The following is an 18,302-nucleotide window of genomic DNA, read 5'->3' on the forward strand; positions in this document are numbered from 1 at the left end:
CATCTTCAGGCTGAGGCCTCCCAAATTTCTCTCTTCATCTTGACCCCTCCCATTCAATTCAATCCTGCCTTTCTCCCCAGCCCTTTTTACTAGATATTCACCCCATGCGGAGGGGGAGTCAATAGCAGATCAGAACCTCCAGCGCAGGGTGCTTCTTTTCCCTTCAAAACTCAACTCTGCTAAAACACCCTCCCTCAGGCCATCACCCCCCAAGGGGGAGAGAGCAGCAAGTGCAGGTGTAACACCGACAGGCAGAACTGAACCTGGAACCTCTGGAGCTTAGCACGTGATCCTCTACAGATTGAGTTAAAAGCCAGCTGGCTCTCAACTAAGGCTGTAGAACAAACATGCTCTGTAAGGGTACATTGGGGTATTGGAAGTATCCTGGAACAGTAACCTCTCTAAACGCACCCGCCATTTCCCAAAATAGTGAGTGCACTATTCTGGCATCCCTGTAACCCTTGTTCCACCAGGGTTAAAGGATTTGTCAGACTAGTGCTTTATTTTGACCAAGACTTGGAATAAGCTACCGACAGAAGGGTGCTGTCTAGAGGCACTCTTAAGTGCTACTCCATGCGACAGTCTCAGGAGGGGTAGCCGTGTTGTTGTGTTTAAAGATACAGACTAAGCAGTCCTGTGGCACCATAGAGACTCATATTAGATGATGAGCTTTCAAGGACAAAACCTACTTCAGAGGAGTCAGTGAACCAAACCCAGCAGGGGTGGGGGTTACTCAGGGACTTATGGAACCAGGGTGGGAGGGGAAACAGTCAGTCTGCAAGCCAGGGTCAGGCGATTTGCCAACTGACTGATTTGACTGCATGCAGATTAGTGATGGTCCGGTACATCCACATGGGCACAAAGACTCCAGGCTTCATCTCTATTGATTCTGGAGTCGATTATACAGATTGCTGGGCATACAGCACCAGATAGTAGTTCTTCCAGAGGAGGCCACGGTGGCTAATTAAGTTACTCAAAGGGAGTCCTTGTGGGTCAGGGGGAAGAGTGTTAGGCATCATGCATAACCACCTTCCCCACAAGTTTGGCCCTCTGTCTTCATGCCACTACCCCAGCTTGGGCATAAGTGGTGCTCTCATTCTCATGAGAGCTTCAGGCTTCCCACAATGGCACAGAAAGTCAGACTCTTCCATCAGCTGAGCTCTGGCCATTGAAGCATAGATTGGGAGGCAAAATGTCACTGACAAGTGGGGCTTTGCCCCTCTACAGTAAGTGAGGATCTGAGCCCCATTTTCCATACACAGTAACCTCTGCCATCCATTGAGGTGCCCTTGTGTACACTATCACTAGACTCCCCAGGTGCACTTATTTCAGGGTGTTATCGTTCATTGACCTCAATGAACCTCAGCAGAAAGGGGGAAAATAGGTGTTGCCCCCATGAAGGTCTCTGATGTTGAGCAGTGTTCTTGCTTGTGATAACATAAACTGTTGTGTGATCAACGGAGCAGATACCTGATCAAATGGCCATTTCTCAGTCTCAGATCAAGGCTGGGACAAAAGGTCTTAACTCTGACACCAATAAAACCTTTGTATAGCCTCTAACCTAAGGAGAGCCCCTTAAAGAATGTGTTAAACAAACAACATTAACCCACTTGTAAATCTGTAGCCTCCTACGCTGGCACAGAGCAGTGTGTACAGGATTCTCTTTACTGGCCATGTCCTTATGTGCTTTATGGCATTTGCTGATCATGTCACTGCTGATTTATGCTTCAGAGAATCACTGAGCAACCACTGATAGCTTGTTTGAGATAGCTAAGTGTGTGCGCAATAAAGCCACCTCCTCCTTGAAAAGTGGAGGATTTAGCAGAGCTACACTAAGGAGAGAGCAATGGCATGTGACAGGAATACTGGAAATTGTTACAGGTTCATGGACATTACAGGTTGCTTAGACTAGTAGATCATCCCTTCTAGATTAAGCACCCAATTTAAACTGTCACAGTTCTCTAGATTGAGTTAGAAGTTCAAATTCCAGAAAGGTTGGTATGTCATCTTTAAGGCAGATTTATTCATTAGGCTATGGAACATTGGAGATTGTTATATGTCAAAGGGCAGCAGGACAAGGAGCACCTTTAATACAGAGTAGACAAGAGCCTCAGATTAAGTGAGTCCCTGGCATTGAGAACACAGCTCAGTCTTGGAGTTCATATCTGAAGATTCCCCATCTCAGGTATGTTTGAAACAGCTGCTTTCTGCTAAAAATGCAGCCATGCCTGGTCAGAGAAGTTGTTCGTGCTACCTATAGCTGCAGTTCGCACATTGAAATGGTTTGGGACTCTCCAAATCCTCAGCTATGTCCAAGTTCACTTTAAGAAGGTTCTAATGTGTAATGAGCTCCACACCAAGGCTATGTCTACACTGGCAGCTTCTTGCTCAAGAAAATCTTGCGCAGGGGTTCTTGTGCAAGAACACATCCACACTGCCATGTGGGAGCTGTGCTTTTGCGCAAGAGCATCCATGGCAGCGTGGACACTCTTGCGCAAGAAAGCTGATGGCCATTTTAGCCATAGGGCTTTCTTGCGCAAGAGATCCCTGCTGAGCATCCACACTGTCCTCTTGCGCAAGAGGGCTTCACCTTTTAAAAAAAAAAAAAAAAAAAAAAGAGTAACTCTTGCACAAGGAGCTCTCTTACCACACTGTACTGTAAACTTCCTTGCGCAAGAGCAGGCAGCCAGTGTGGATGCTCTGCAGATTCTCGCGCAAGAATGGCCATACTTGTGCAAGAAGCTGCGAGTGTAGACATAGCCCAAGAGTACCAGCATCATACCTGAGAAGGGCTGTACTTTAAATGCAAGCCAGATCCTACCAATGCAGCTCCCCTCTGGACAAGCCAAGATGCCCATAATGCAGTATGGTGCCCCTGGAAGGTAGACCACCTAACAGCTAGGCAAGGGTCCATTATGATTAATTATAACTTCTTGTTCACATTAGTTTCCAAACAACCATGGAAGCCCACACATACACAACTGTGCTCCTTCTGCTATTGCTGTTGTGTTGCACTCACCTGGGGCATCTCACCCCATTTAAAACTAAGTTCTTTGGTTAGGGGACTGTCTGTATGGCACCCACCATGAGGCCCTGTGTCCATCACCACACAAATGAGTTGCTCCTATTTTCGGGAGGATGGAGAGCCAGCTCCATGACAAACTGGAGGCAGAGGCCATGACAACTGCATGCAGTTCTCCCTGACAGCTGAGCACTTTGGCAGCTGCCCAGGAGAGATTCAAATGCTGCCCAGCTGACTAGCAGAGCACCCACAGCCAGCAGCATGTGCTTCTATTGGTGGGGTACATCTGCACATGCCTTGGTACACAAAAATATATTCTGTGCATTCATGGAAAGCATTAGAGGAACATTGCTGTAGGGATTCCATTCTGACTGGCAAGATGTTGCTACTAAATAGAAGCCTGACTAAAGCAGGGACACAAACTACAGGTAGCGACCCAGTACTGGGTTGTGGAATGTCAGGCACTAGTTGCTGCACGGCAATCAGTGGGGGTGCCAAGATTCATCTGTGCCCCAGAAGTGGCCGGCAGCAGGCCCAGCTCTTAGGTGGGGCGCACACAGGGTTCCGCACGCTGTTCCTGCCCTGAGCACTAGCTCTGCACACCCACTGACTGGGAACCTGCTGTCGGCTGCTTCTAGGGCACAACAGCCTGCAGTGCCAGGAGAGTACCCTCACTGAACTGCTGTCCTGGAACAACTCAAGACGAGCCTCTCCTGCCTCTGCCCCACCCCCTCCAAAGCTGGAGCCCTCTCAGCTCTGATCCTCAGACCCCACCCCAGAGCCCACACAGTCAAACTATGTTGGGTTACGGGCATCAACAATTTTCTTCAACTGGGCCATGAGAAAATCTGAGAACAGCTCTAAGGAACTTGGGGCTTTCAAAGCCCCATGAAGTTGGTGGAAAGATTTATCTTGCCAACTTTAAGACCTTTCAAAGAATGAAAATCAGGTAGAAGATGGACACACAAGAACTTCACCCCTATCTAGGAAGCGCAGAACACGGCAGAATGCAGTCTGGTTTACTTCAGAGGCCAGATGTCCCATTGCCTGCAGATATAATGGAGGCTAACAAGCCAGGCTTCTCTGAAGCACTCCACTGCTTGTCAAAGATACCCTAGTGTTCTCATTTGATGGCCAGCAGGCACCAAAGGGCAGCTGCCAGTTAGCATGAGAACCCTGAGCAGCCCTCACCCTGCAGCACCTACCATACAGCTGCTTGCCTTGGTCATGAAGCCACCAATAAGTTTTGCTGGAACAGGCAGTTTTGCTGACAAGTGCAGGAATCTGCAACGTGTGTCCCTTCCTATTAGTGAGTCACTCCTCAGGCCAAACCCCTGTACTGCAGTCTAGAGTTCAGAGTCAAACCTGTTTACAGCAGGGATCATATGACAAGCCCAACCTGGACAGCAAGGCCACTTTTACCTTCAGTGGCAAAACAGTCTCCTTGACTCTTCTGCCCTCCCATTAACAGGAAGTGACAGGTGCCTGCTACATACAGAGCTCCTCCACACGCAGCTCTATAAATAGACTGAGATGCCAAGCTCAAACCAGACTTCAAGCACAGAAGGGTTTGGCTTGAGGTACTTAATTGATACCCCAATAAGGATTTGGTTTGAGGCTTCTCTCTTTAGCACTTATCCCACCATATAGGCAAATTAATAGTAAATCCTAGATTACAGAAGTCCCTGGTTCTTTGATTGGGAGTTCTTTGGGGGCAGGGACTAGGTTTGTGGACAGCACCTGCTATATTGCATGCTACCAGACTACCAAGAGTAAGAGGTAGACAAGGAAAGTGACTGAGGCTACAAAGGGAATCGGTGTCAGAACCAGAAGCAGAACTTGGGAAATTCCTGGCACCAAGTCTCGTTTACCCATAATTCTCCCACAGAACAGAGAGGCGATGGGATTCTCTAAGTGGGAGCTAAGGCTAGATATACCCTAGAGCCTAGGTCAGCATGCAACTGAACTGGGGATGTTAAAAATGCATGTAATTAAGGACATAACTTCTGAAAGTTTCACCATGAACATTAACTGATGAACCCAGGTTCACCAGCTGACTGTTCACACAATTACAATTCCACATCCCTAAACTAAACCACCCCTAAGTGACATCAACATAAGTATGTGTCCACATGAGGCACCAACAGAATTGCCAGGCCCTTGGGCAAGCTGTGGGGGCCTGACTTCATGCTTCTGGAAGAGGCAGGGCCTAGCCTCCTCCACCCTCCCCCCCCCCCCCATCAGTGCCACCTGTAGTGCATCTCCCAGGGCTCCAGCAACAATTTAGAGGGCCCAGAGTTCCAGCCAAAGCTGCTTCAGGCCCTTTAAATTGCCAGGCCCCAGGGCAGTGTCCCCTCTCTCCCCCCAAATATGTGGGCACAGCACTGTCAGCTGGAGAGATTCCCCAGCCATCATAAATTGCTGCTGGGGGAGGGTTATGTCATGGAGTGCTACGATGGGCAACAGAGCTCTACAATGGGCATCTTCAGCAGATGCGCTGCAGTGGCACAGTTGTACCAATACAGCCATTTTTAGTAACAGTGTGCTAGGACACTTGCCTTTTGAGGTCTGTTAAAATTAATTGCTTATAAGGGATTTATAATTTGGGGGTACACAAGTCAGATTACTGGACCCTTTTCAGTAATCTAGAGAGTCACTGGGTCTATAAATCCCCAAACCTAAATAAAACAGGGTTTGGTCTTGCCATGTAAGTTGGTTGTTGTATGCAGGTCCCTCACTCCAAAACCACAGCAGGTCCCAAAGACTAGACAGGACCTTTCAGAAGTCTCACATCACAACCATTAATCAGGTGAGAACAAGTGGGAGAGGATAAGCACTTATTGTGCCCAGATTTTGAGTGGGGTTGTATCCTAATATAAAGAGGTAGATGCTTGTGAGCCATTGTAAACCCCTTCTGAATTACACACAAACTAGATATAACATTTTAAAATACATGTTATTGCTGCATGTTGTATACAATGGCATTTCATAGCTATACAGATCTTGCAGTCCAGCCCACCAACTGAAGTCTCCTGCTGGACATTCCATCTATGGCCTCACCGAAGTCTTGTGTTATAGGGTCTCATTAGCAGATGAGGAATGAACAGCCACAAGGACCCCTATGATTTTACTTAGGGTACGTCTAGACTACAGGCTTTTGTCGACAAAAGTTTTGTCAACAGATACTGTCAACAAAGCGCGTCTACACTACATTCAGTTCTGTCAACAAAGCAAGCTGCTTTGTCGACATGGTAGTGTAGACGCAAAGGACAGTTTACATGCAATAACACCTTCTGTCGACAGAACTCTGTCGACAGAAGGTGTTATGCCTCGTAAAATGAGGTTTACCAGTGTCGACAAAACTGCTGAGTTCTGTCGACGTTATGTCGACAGAACTCAGCGGTAGTGTAGACGCAGGTATAGTTTTGTCGACAAGTGGACTTTTGTCAACAAAACCCTGTAGTCTAGACACACCCTCTGTGTACACCATGGACAACAAAACCCAGATTGCTGACTTATGCACCTATGCAGGAGGTATTCTGTAATGTCCCTTTCAAGTTCCAGATGAAACATTTTAATTGAAGAGCAAGTCTGACAAGGTGTAGAATGTTTAGAAAGGTGATTAGCTACCACCCTTATTTTCAGCCTTGCTATTTAAAGAGATTTCCTAGTTTCTTGGAGACACAGGTAATCAGTGGGGGGTGGCAAAACTTATACCCACATAATATGCTGCCTGTCCCCACTTTTCTGCTTCCAGTGCAAAACCATCAAGAACTCATCTGCTGCTGTATGTTTATGTCCCCACACAATGGGAAGGAAGTGACAGAGCAATGAGAAGATGTCTTAACTTCTGTAAGTTCAGCATACTTAAATCTTAACTCTTGTGGTCCTACAATAATGCAGGCAAAAATTGCCATCCTTAATTTTCTATATTAATTAGCTTTGATCAGTCTTTATCACTATCATACTATTTCAATACCATGAATATACAGCAGATCCCACCTACTGTGATATTGTAACAAAAAAGTACCTTTAAATCTAAGCTGAAGTTACATATTAGCAATGCATTGATAAAACGTGAAACAGTTCTAATTGCAAGACATGCTCTGAAAATACACATCAACTACACTACAGATTTACAGGGACTACAGGCCCAATGTATTCATTAGGAATCCTTCACTGAGTTTTAACAGGCTATATCAGGCTCACAGTGAACACTTACACAGAGAAGTGGGGGGGGGGGGCACGCGCTTCATTGCACTCTGGCCACATGCACACAGCTATAAACAACAAGAAAACTAAACACCTGTTTTCACTTTCTCTTTCAGATTGAATGTCCCTCTTAGTTTGAGTCTGTGCTCAGTGTTCCTGCATGGTTTTGTATAAAAAGAAACCAGCTGAGGGTAAAGTAGTATTTTGGAGACAAATAGACTAGCTCTCTATAGGGGAAATACATAAAATTTAAGAAAGAGATCCCGTGTAGGCATTCTATTCCAGAACACAGTCACTTATATTTCAGAATGAAGTGGGGGAGGTGAGGGGCGGGGGTTGTTCTCAAATAACTTATCCCTGTCCATTTCCCCTTATCCCTGTCCATTTCCCCCCCATGAAGACAAACCAAAAGAGAGACCATCAGTCCCTGTGTCAAAGAGCTTCCACACAGTAAAAGCTAAGGCACACCACAACTGGTACACACAGCACAGAACAGCAGCAGAAGGGATCACCTGGGGGCAAAATGTTTTGCATGCTCGAATGCATTGTTTTGTTCTTGTGAACAGAGACGCTCCCTTATCTGCCTTCCCATGTCCTGCAGACTTCAAACTTGCTCCTCCCATGGCCCACCTCCCATCTAGCCAGAATCTAGGGCACTATTATGAACGTCCCCTCTTCCACCATCACACACACCCCTTTATGACACACACACACACACACACACACGTGCGCGCGTCATCACCCCGGGCAGACCCCCCGCTAGGAATGCACCAGGACGGATCTGCCCTGCGGTCGCAGCAGAGACAGGCTATTTAACTCCCCCACTATCACCCCCGCCAGGGAAAGCTACGAACGCCTCACCCAAGCAGGCTCCGGTGACCAGGGCCGTGGCAGTCAGGGCTCCGGCGGAGGCTCCGTAGATCGTCTTGGCATTGGCCACCAGGAAGGGGGCATGCTCCTGCAGGCAGCTGGCCACCCCGATGTGGTACACCCCCAGGAAGCCGCAGCCCGCGAAGGAGATACTCCACGGGGCGTCCAGGGGGAACATCGCCTCCCCGCGCCCCCGAGAGGAGCGAGCTGGCGAGGCGAGCGGAGAACCCGGGCGGCGGCCGAGCGCAGACGGGGCGAGCTGGGGGAAGGAGAACCACTGGCGGCCCCGGCCCGCTTCCCGATCACATGATACTGCGCTCTCCGCCGGGCTCCCACCGCGGCAATGGACTCGCCTCCCGTCCCACGGCGCTGCTCCCCCAGCCGCCACCTGCACCTGAGGAGCAGCGGCCGCCGGGAGTGTTATATCTGCCGTGGGCCTGGCAGGGGCGGGGCTCCGGCTTGTCAGCTGTGAGGCCGGAGCAGCCAATCCCCCGCCAGCTGCAGGGGGCGGGAGGCTGCGGCACCAGCTAATGGCCGTGGCGGGAAGGCTGCGCCGCCCTCCCAGCGGGCGGAGCCATGCAGAGAGGAATCCGCGCGGGGGAGGAGTTCCCGCTGGGCTCTAGCGTCAGCGGCCGCGGCTGGCTCCTGGGGTCCTGCGCCGGCTCAGCTCTCCAGGGCGCACAGCTGTGGAACGCGCAGCTGGATGGAACATGGGGCTTGCTGGGGCTGCGGTGGCCTTCGGGCCAGAGTGATGACAAGAGACCCACTCCCTGGCCGGAGGAAACCTAGCGAGGCACCCTAATGTGTGCGTGTGTGTTGTGGAGGGGTCTGGCGTGGTACCTGGATATTGTGATGAGGTTTGTGTGTTTTGAGGACTGTGAGATGAGGGGTGTGCGGATGTGCGGGCGGGGATGAAGGGTTTTGGGCTGGTGCCTGTGTTTTTGTGGCCTGGTGGGTGCTGGGGTGGGGTCATGGAATGTGGTATGTACATTCTGGAGTGGTTTGTCTGGGTGGGAATAAGTAGGTTTTGAACAGGGGGTGTGTGTTCTGGGCAAACAGGGTATTGGAGGGCAGGTGTATTGTGGGCAAACAGGATAATGCTGAGAGTTGTTTTTGTTTCATGGGGTGATTCGTGTGTGTGTGTGTGCGTGCGTGCACACATTGCTAATGAACAAAGAATTTTTTGGTGTGTAATTGTTGCTTTTGCTGTCTGTAGCTGGGCCTCCTCTTCTTTTGCTCCAGCCCCAGTTTTCTTGCACATCATCAGGTAGCTGACCACATGTGGAATCACACACATGGCCCTCTAAGGAGGGTCCTTGCTGTGACTAATCCTTACCTCAGCTGGAGGGACATGGGGAGCAGGGAAAGTCACACCTGAAGGAGCGCAGGTCCCAGCTGGAGGGAAGGAGGAGGAGGGGGGAGAAACCCATGACTCCATCCACTTTAGAGACTAATGAAGGATAAATGGGCTGTGCCCTGCACTCAACAGCACGGGAGGAATGTGGTGGCTTGATTCTCCCCACTCATCTCGATGGCATGCTCTCAGTACCTTGTGGAAATGATGCATCAGCTGTGGGTGACTTGAACCACCATATTCATCTCCTATGATCCAACACAAGTTTTAAGGCTGCCACCCTTCTCCCCTGCCTGTGGATTTTAGAGTAAATTAGATATTAAAATGAGATCTTTAGTGAGTTGGGGCTGTATCTGAGGAATCCTTTAACCAAATTTGCACCATGTTGTATATCCTGGCCTTATTGTGTCATATTAAGGTTCAAAATAATCATCCTGTAAACATGGATGTTAGAGCATTCTGAAAACTGCTCATTTGGGGGTGGATATATTGGGATCCCCTTTTCAAAAGCTCCAATTTTTTACCACAAATCCCACACTCTGCTGCAACATGCTAGTATGTCCAGGCACATGTATTCTATGACATTCTAGAGCATCTCATATTGGTGGGGCTGTAGCTCAGGAAACATTGGACCATCAGCATCTGACAAATGCTGACTTTGCTTCACCACCACTGCTCAGTTCCCTATTGTGCACCTCAGCACCCCTCTGCGTCACTCTGCTACCGAATCCCATCTCCCCCTAGGCTCTCCATGAGCCTGGTAAAATTGCAGCGGTGCTGGCATTGCACAGAAGAGCCCCTGGGTGCAAGTTGGAGAGAGGTGATCTAGAATTCCTACCCCAGATCTGGGCCTCAGGAATGAGAAAGGCCAGAAGGGGGATGCACATCTACCTGGAGGTTTGGAGGCAGAGGTGTGAAATGGACCATTTATCTCACCATGATGTCAGTTAAAAGAGTGCTTTCCTGGAATGAAGCCTGGTGGTGGTTTTTATAGTGGTGACCCCTTGCATGTATGGTGAGGTGGGGAACCTTTTTTGGGTGAAGGGGGCCCTGTCCCACATAAAAATCATTCAGGGAGCTGCACATAAGTGAGAACAACAAACAAAAAACAAACAAACAACAACCCCTCACTGATGGGGTCCCTAACTGAGGAGACAGACACTCCTCTCATTCCCCTCACACACCAGAGCCTGGGGGTCCCAGCCTAGTAGGGTTTGTATGCTCTAACCCCATTGCGGACAGCAGGGGGGGCTGAAGCACCACCACAGACTCCCCAATGCTGGGGGAGGGCCCTGAGCCTCGGTCACAGGATCCCAGGCAAGCTGGGGGTCACATCTGGACCCCAGTCCTGAGGTTCTCCATCCTTTCTAAGTGCACCCCCCCCAATCAATTAAAAACACTTTTTTATACATTTCACACCACTATAAATGCTGGAGGCAAAGCAGGCTTTGTAGTGGAGGTGGGCAGCTCACAATCTCCCTCCCCATGTAATAACGTGACTCCCAAAGGGTCCAGACCCCCAATTCTGAAGAAAATGAACGGCAGCATTTATTTTAATGAATGTTTTCATCCCCATCTTCCTACCTCATTGTTTGTCTACACATAAATTTATTCCAGAATAGATATTAAATTCCTTCCTTCCTTTAATCTAAATTAGCTTCCAGATGTAGACAGGTCTTAAGTGCCTGTCCCACACAGTGGCCACGTCTACACTGGCCCCTTCTTCGGAAGGGGCATGCTAATGTTAAAAGTGGGAATAGGGAAATCCGCGGGGGATTTAAATATCCCCCGCGGATTTAAATAAACATGTCCGCCGCTTTTTTTCCGGCTTGGGGAAAAGCCGGATAAAAGCGTCTAGACTGGCCCGATCCTCCGGAATAAAGCCCTATTTAGGAATAAGAGATCCTCCGGAATAGGGCTTTATTCCGGAGGATCGGGCCAGTCTAGATGCTTTTTTTCGGCTTTTCCCCAAGCCGGAAAAAAAGCGGCGGACATGTTTATTTAAATCCGCGGGGGATTTAAATATCCCGCGGATTTCCCTATTCCCACTTTCAAAATTAGCATGCCCCTTCCGAAGAAGGGGCCAGTGTAGACGTAGCCACTGGGTATGCCTGTTCCCCCACCCCTCCCTGTAGTGCTCTGTCCCCTGGTGTATCCCTGATGTGTGTGTCAGGAGGCCTCATCCAGCTCCAGTCCATCATGCTGAAAGCTGCTACTATCAGAGAGCTGATTCCTCCTGGCTGGGATTCTTGCACCAGCCTGCTAACATCATTTTTATGTGGTGCCTACTTTCTCCCAGATCAGCCCAGCCTCACCTCACCATACCAGGCTTCATCTTCCACATGCTGAGCTGCCCAAATGAGACCAGGGCGGGACTTTCACAGATAGATGGACTTGAGGGTACTGCTGTGGGATGCTGACTTGCCTCAAAATGATGCACAGCACTCCCGACTTCCAAGGAGAACCCCATTGTGGCCCCAGTCACCAAGCAACAGCAGGCTGTGCACAGTATGCAAATCTTCCAAGAGAAAGATTCAGACTCATGGTTCTTAAGTCCAAAGAGCTGTGAATGTTCTTCACAGGTTTCTTGTAGTTTGCATCTCTGCCCAGACATAATCTCTACGTCTACACTGCAGGCTTCTGGTGTAAGAACTGTTTTGCGCAAGAGTTCTTGTGCAAAAGGTCTTCCACAAGAGCGTGTCCACACTGCCTTGTGCTTTTGTGCAAGAGCATCCATGGCAGTGTGGACGCTCTCTTGCGCAAGAAAGCTCTAATGGCTATTTTAGCCATGGGGGTTTCTTGCGCAAGAAAATCATGTTGCCTGTCTACACTGCCTTCTTGTTGAAGAGCTCTTGTGCAAGAGGGCTTATTCCTCGTGGGGAGAGGAATAACTCTTCTGGAAGAAGCCCTGTTTTCCGATGCTGTACTGTAAATTTACTTGCACAAGAATGCAACGTGCAGTGTAGACACCTGGCAAGTTTTTGCAAAAAGCCTGCAGTGTAGACATAGCCAATGTGTCTTGCTTCCCCAGAAGGGCTGTGGGATGCTGGACACCAGCTGATGTAAAATGGTGGTGGAAGACTGCAACAGTGTGAGCCCCAGGTGTGCAGAATAAGACATAACTGTAAAATGTTGATATGATTTTGGGGGGCAGAGGTGCCTCAGGATCCCTTTGCTCCAATGACCCTATATGATAAAATACGCTGAGCCACAGCACATTTCAGTGCAATCTGAGTTAGCATGTGGCTTATTAGAGCACTTAGAAGTCAGCTGTTAAGCCATAAGCCACTCTCAGCTGTGGTGGAACTACCATCCCATTATAACAGAAACTATAAGCCGGATGCCAAGTGCCCGTCACCATCTCTGAAGGCAATGGGTTCTGTGGGTGTCCAGACCCAGAAGGAGGGCCTGAAGTGAAGGACTGGCAGGAATTTTTTGAGGAAAAATGGAGGAGTGTGGAAAATCAACAAAAACGTTCACAGAAAAGATTTTCTGTTTCCTTGCCATTGCTGACGGTCAGGAAAACCAACACTGTGCTGAAAATGCCAGTACAGATAGCACTGACAGAAGCACAATCCTGAGACCCAGTCTTGTGACCCTTATTCTGGTCACCTCATCGTAGGCAACACAGCACTAGGGAGGTGCAACACCCCTCCCCCCCCAGCTGTCCCTGCCAAAATTTTAATTGATAAATGGGTTTCTCCTCATGCTCCCTTCCTGTCCTCTGGGTGACCCTCCCTGCATCCCCCTCTCCCCACAGGCACCAGTTGCCTGTGCCCTACACACACTTTGAAACCAGTAGAGGGAATGCAGGATCATCATCACGCTGCCAGTAGGGAGCCATGTCCCCTGGGTAATTACATAACAGCTCCTCCCAATTTCCTCTAATTAGCGGGAAGCACAGAAGCAGTGGTTGTGCCTCTGAGGAGGAGTGGTGGGTCTATAATTAATAGCAGAGTTGCTTCAAAGTAAGCCAGATCCAATTCAGTGCTCTAGTGCTGTAGCCTGCCTTCCCCAGGGACTCCACTTCTTGGAGGTTGATCCAGAGGGACAGCTCAGGGAACATCTTGGACCTTCCCAGAATGCAATGCTTCATTTTCCTGGGAGGAAGGCAGTGCCAGGAAACTAGGGCGAGAGAGTGGACGAGAATCTCCTTCAGTGGATGAGAATACAAAGTGCAGGACACAAGGCGATCAGTGTGTCCACGGTCTTCATTTTTGGGGGGAGGGGGTAGGGAGCGATGGGTAATACAGTTGCATGAGTCATCTCTGGGACAAGAAGTTTCAGCCTGACCCAAAGCCCAACAAAATGAGTGGAAAGACTGCTGGTGACTCCCTGGGCATTGGATCAGCTGCTTTATCGGATTGCAGGACAAAGTGCTCTCTCAGCACTAGCTCAGCACACAAGCCCGGAAAGATCCTGGAATGTCAGCCATATGGCCTGCCGCTGAAATAACACAACACTGTGACAATGAGAAATGCTGATGGGAGACCAAAATTAACACAACAGGACATAGAAAAGACTCCCAGCCCTGAACTGTGCTTGCTTACAGTTATAATGTAATTGTATTATTTAGAGAGGCATTAAAGAAGGGTGAAAAAAATCAGAACAGCAGCAAATTAAGTGCTAGTAAAGTCAGGATAGGAACACTTGCAGTGAGGGAGTCCACTACTCTAATTGCCATTGACTTCAATGCCCTCAGGATCCCAAAAAAACCCAAACAAAACAAAATACTGATATGAGTGGTGATGTGTTCCCATGTTCTGTAGACAAGACTTAAAGGGGCTCTAATCATTCCTGTTATCTTTACTTGTTCGCAGAGCTCACCACAGTACCTCCTTGGATGACAATACAGTCTTTCCATCCTCCTCATACAGAATGGCTGTATGGGGGCACCCCATTCTCTACTACAGGTTCCTGATCCGGGGAACCCTCAGTAACAGGAGTTTTTAGCCTCCCTCCCATACCCTCCTTCTGAGGCTCCAATTTTCCAGGGCCTCTTCCTCTTTTTATACAGCGCTAATTCCAAGGGCTTTGTCTTGTTTCCCTGTAGACTTCCTCTGATCTCCCCATTCTGCTGCCTTTCGCAATTCCTGCCTTCTTATGCTCCAAAAGCAGTTCTTACTCCTCTCCCCCACCCACACCAAAAAACCTGGTTTAGTCACAGGACCTTTGTGACATGAGCTCAGCACTTAGCTCCTTTATCTGAGGAGGCAAGCTAAGTTGGAACAAGTGCAGCGGCATCCCAAACCATCTTAAAGGGCTAGCTCAATTTGTGACCTTGAACCACAGAAACATAGGACTGGAAGGGACCTCAAGAGATCATCAGGTCCACTCCCCTGCCCTCATGGCAGGACTAAGTATTATCTAGACCATCCCTGAATGGTGTATATTTGTTTAAATTCATACTTTAGATTATACTAAAAAAAGAACTTTCTGATGTAGACAAAGCCAGAGGAAACATTCCTAACCACATTTTACAAAGGAGAACCAAGGCACAGAGAGGTTATGTCACTGCCTCCTCACACATATAAGGAGAATTGGGCCTTATATCCAGATGCCTTGAGTTCTAGTTCAGTGCTTCAACCAAAAGACCATCATTCCTCTCATGCTAATGTTGCCTACGGCAGGGTTCCGTCTGTATTGGAAGGAGAAAACTCTGTATTTGAAGAAGCCATGGGCCTGGCTGTGCTGTTTATCTCAACCCCAGAAGAAACATGCCTCAGATGTTTACATCACTTACTCTTTGGCCTTCAAGGTTATACAACTGAAGACTTCTTATTGCATAGCAAAACAGCACAAAATTGTTATGACTGTTGCAATAAATGGTGTCAACAGTCATTTCTTGCTGATCGCTTCCTGAATTCTTTAGAGGGTGAAAAAAATGTTAGCAAACAAAATAATAATGGTGTTTTTCTTCTAGGTGGTAATCCCCCAAAGCCAGTGATTTTTCAGTAAGCAACCAGAGGCCGAGAAATCTGTGCGCCCCTCCAATGTGTTGTGTCAGCAGGCTTTACACCACTGCCTTTCTTACACGTTGGATGGTCATCAAAGATTGCATGTTCATTCATGCCCATTGAATGCTCGGCATGTATTAAGAAAGCTTTTTCTGCAACCTTTTCATTACATTCTTGTTAGTCACGCGGGTTACCTACAGTTAATACGATGCTATTATTAGTATACAGCACATGCACAAACAATCTTAGCCTCTCTTCTTTACAACATGCCTGAGTTGCAGCTTGACAATAGGATGTTTCTTTAGACTATCCAGGGCCTGATTCATAAAAGCAGATGAAAGACTCCAATTGACTATAATAGGCAGTGGATCATACTCCTAGTCCACATAGCTAATGTAAGGGTTCCATATTTTACGACTGGATTTGTATTTTATAACTATAAATTAGACCACAGGTGGGCAAAACAGCCAAGCGGGTTGATCCAGCCTGTCGCTACCCTGCCACACCCCCACCCATAGGCAAATCGAGACCTGGGGATGGAGGAGCATGCAAAGTCTTCTCCCCCGCCAGGGGCACGTGGCACCAGAGGGAACCACACGCCCATGGTAGGGTGGGGAGCAAGAGACTTCCCGTGCTCCCCTATCCCTAGGCTCTGATTGTTCCGGGGGCAGGGGAAGCATGCAAAGTCTCCCTCCCACCCCTCCAGGGGCACGCAGCACCAGAGGGAACTGCGTGCCCCTGGCAGGGCATGGTGGGAAGCAAGGTGAAGTGCCTCCCGAACTAAGGGAAAAGCCTCCTTTCAGCCCCCTCCTGATGCAGTTGCTGTGCTGCTGGCAGCCCCCCCCAGTAGGACCGAGCACTTTGGATCCCCAGCGGGAAGTCCATCTGAGAGGAGAAAAAGAGAGAGAGAGAGAATATTTCCCTAAAGTCCTTCAGCCTTCCCTCCCAAATAAGTTCCTTCCTTCCTTGCAGGGTGGGGGCAGGGATGGGCAAAGACTTCTTGCGCTCCCCCACCCCCAGGCCCTGATTGGTCTGGGGGTGAGGGGAGCCCACAAAGTCTCCTTCCACCGCTAGGGGTGTGTGGCGCCTAGACAGAACCACCAGCTGTTTTGTGCCACATGCTCCTGGCAAAGTGGGGTTGGGGGGCAAAGACTTCATGCATTCTCCCATCCCCAGACCAATCAGGGTCTGGGGAGCACTCAAAGTCCCATGGCCTGCCCCTTCTGGTTGAGGCCCCACCTCTTCTGAGGCAGCCCAGAACCGCTTCAGAAATTCACTAAGTGGTCCCCCTTCAAAAATTATTGCCCACCCCTGAATTAGACTTTCATGATACAGCTCAGCATTACTAGTCAATGCCACTACAGAGTCTTTGCTTTCAGAGTCCAGCAATATTTGTTTTTACAACTACTTTTTCCTTTAAAAACTACACCCGAATTTAATGCAGATAAGTGTGAGCTCGGTCAATAGCCCTGGAAAATAAATCTCTTTATCCACAGAACATGAATAATGAGGATACATCATAACAAGTTTCCCTATCAACACGCTTCACTCTTCCTCTGGAAGGGCACTTCTAGGGTCAGGCAGTAGTTCAGTCTCTATGCTTGTTTGACCCTTGAACTTCCTTTTAGGGCTGCTAGTAAGGGTGTCAATAGTGACTGGACATTGAACCCCCTGACAAGTGGGCACTTGTACCTGTGAGAAGCCTCATTGACTTCAGCAGGGTTCTGCTACCCTGGAGAGGTTTTAAAAACTGGGGTGTTAGGATTCTGCAGCTGGGAGCAAGTCTCACTGCCTATGTAGAGATTCCCCCATGATGGGCTCATGCTACTATACTAAAAGCAGCAGTGTGGATGTTGTGGCACAAGCGATAGCCCAGACTCAAGCCCACAGCCCATCTCTGTAGCTAATCAGTCTCTACCCCAGCCCCACATTGCTATTTTTAGCATGCTGGCTTGAGTCTGTTCACCTGTACTGGAAGGCATGCTCCCAGGTGGTGTGCACAGCTACCCACAGTGACTCAGTTGAGGATACTAATAACACAGATGTCACCAGGGAGCCATCACTTAATTACTATTTCCAGGAGCACTCTGGATAAACCTGGTGGTTTCCAAGTACAGAAGACGTCATGCTTCCTGCTTTGAGGAGTGCACAAGAAATGACTTTGTCAGTATTGAAATGAGGAGTAGAATGAATACCCCAGAAATGAAAGTTTCCTTCTCTCAAGACCAACTTTATTAGCAAATCACTTTCCTTCTCTAGCTATTGTTATGGCAATCAGTTACCACCACAACCTCCAGGATAAAGATTGGGATCTGCTTCCTTTCCCAATATTGTTGATGTCAATAGCTTTGTATAAAATCTGATATTGGAATACATTAGAGAAAGGGATCTCTTTAGAGGAGTATGGTGTATACAATATACCACAACTCTCTAGGCCTTCCCTATGGTTTCAGTAGGAACAAGCCTTATCTTTTCACATTTTTTATGATTCATGCAAGATGCATCATGATCGTGAAGAAGGAAGCTACAATGAAAATATAGAACAATGTCTCTAGAGATAACGCAATGAGCCAAATTGCTCAGTGGTAGATGCCTGCTGAAGTCAATGGAGTTACACCATTGATTAATTTGTCCCAGTGAATTAGAGAAAGCTCTAATAGAGATTTCTAGATACAGAGTCTCATTATAAACCAGTTCAGTGGCAACCCAACAAACTGGGAGTTGGAGAGAATAGATGGAAGTACTTTGTTTCCTTGTTTAGAGGACTTTTATTTTGCAGGCCAGACTGGATGGTTTGCTACTGAATTGTGAAAGACATGAAAACTTCCGGAATAACTAATTGCTTAAAACATACGTAAGTCCACTTCCTTCTGTAAGCCTCTTGGAT

The 18,302-nt window shown here is 48.3% G+C and overlaps 1 protein-coding gene across 3 annotated transcripts in view; it reads right to left on the reverse strand.

The window, feature by feature from the left end:
* The window catches only part of PNPLA2 (patatin like domain 2, triacylglycerol lipase), a 51,243-nt gene extending 42,694 nt beyond the window's left edge, over positions 1-8,549 (reverse strand). For 2 of the 3 annotated variants that reach the window (XM_006114870.5, XM_025180567.3), the window contains exon 1: positions 8,096-8,549. In XM_006114870.5, the coding sequence (XP_006114932.2) occupies positions 8,096-8,282 (187 nt within the window). In that variant the 5' untranslated portion in view covers positions 8,283-8,549. Of the gene's footprint in view, positions 1-7,746; positions 7,912-8,095 lie in introns of those variants that run through there. The other variant, XM_025180566.3, reaches the window with a different exon arrangement.
* Between the last annotated feature and the right edge of the window lie 9,753 nt (positions 8,550-18,302).

Source organism: Pelodiscus sinensis, chromosome 5 (assembly GCF_052426305.1).
Source record: "Pelodiscus sinensis isolate ZL-2025 chromosome 5, ASM5242630v1, whole genome shotgun sequence".
Lineage (NCBI taxonomy): Eukaryota > Metazoa > Chordata > Testudines > Trionychidae > Pelodiscus > Pelodiscus sinensis.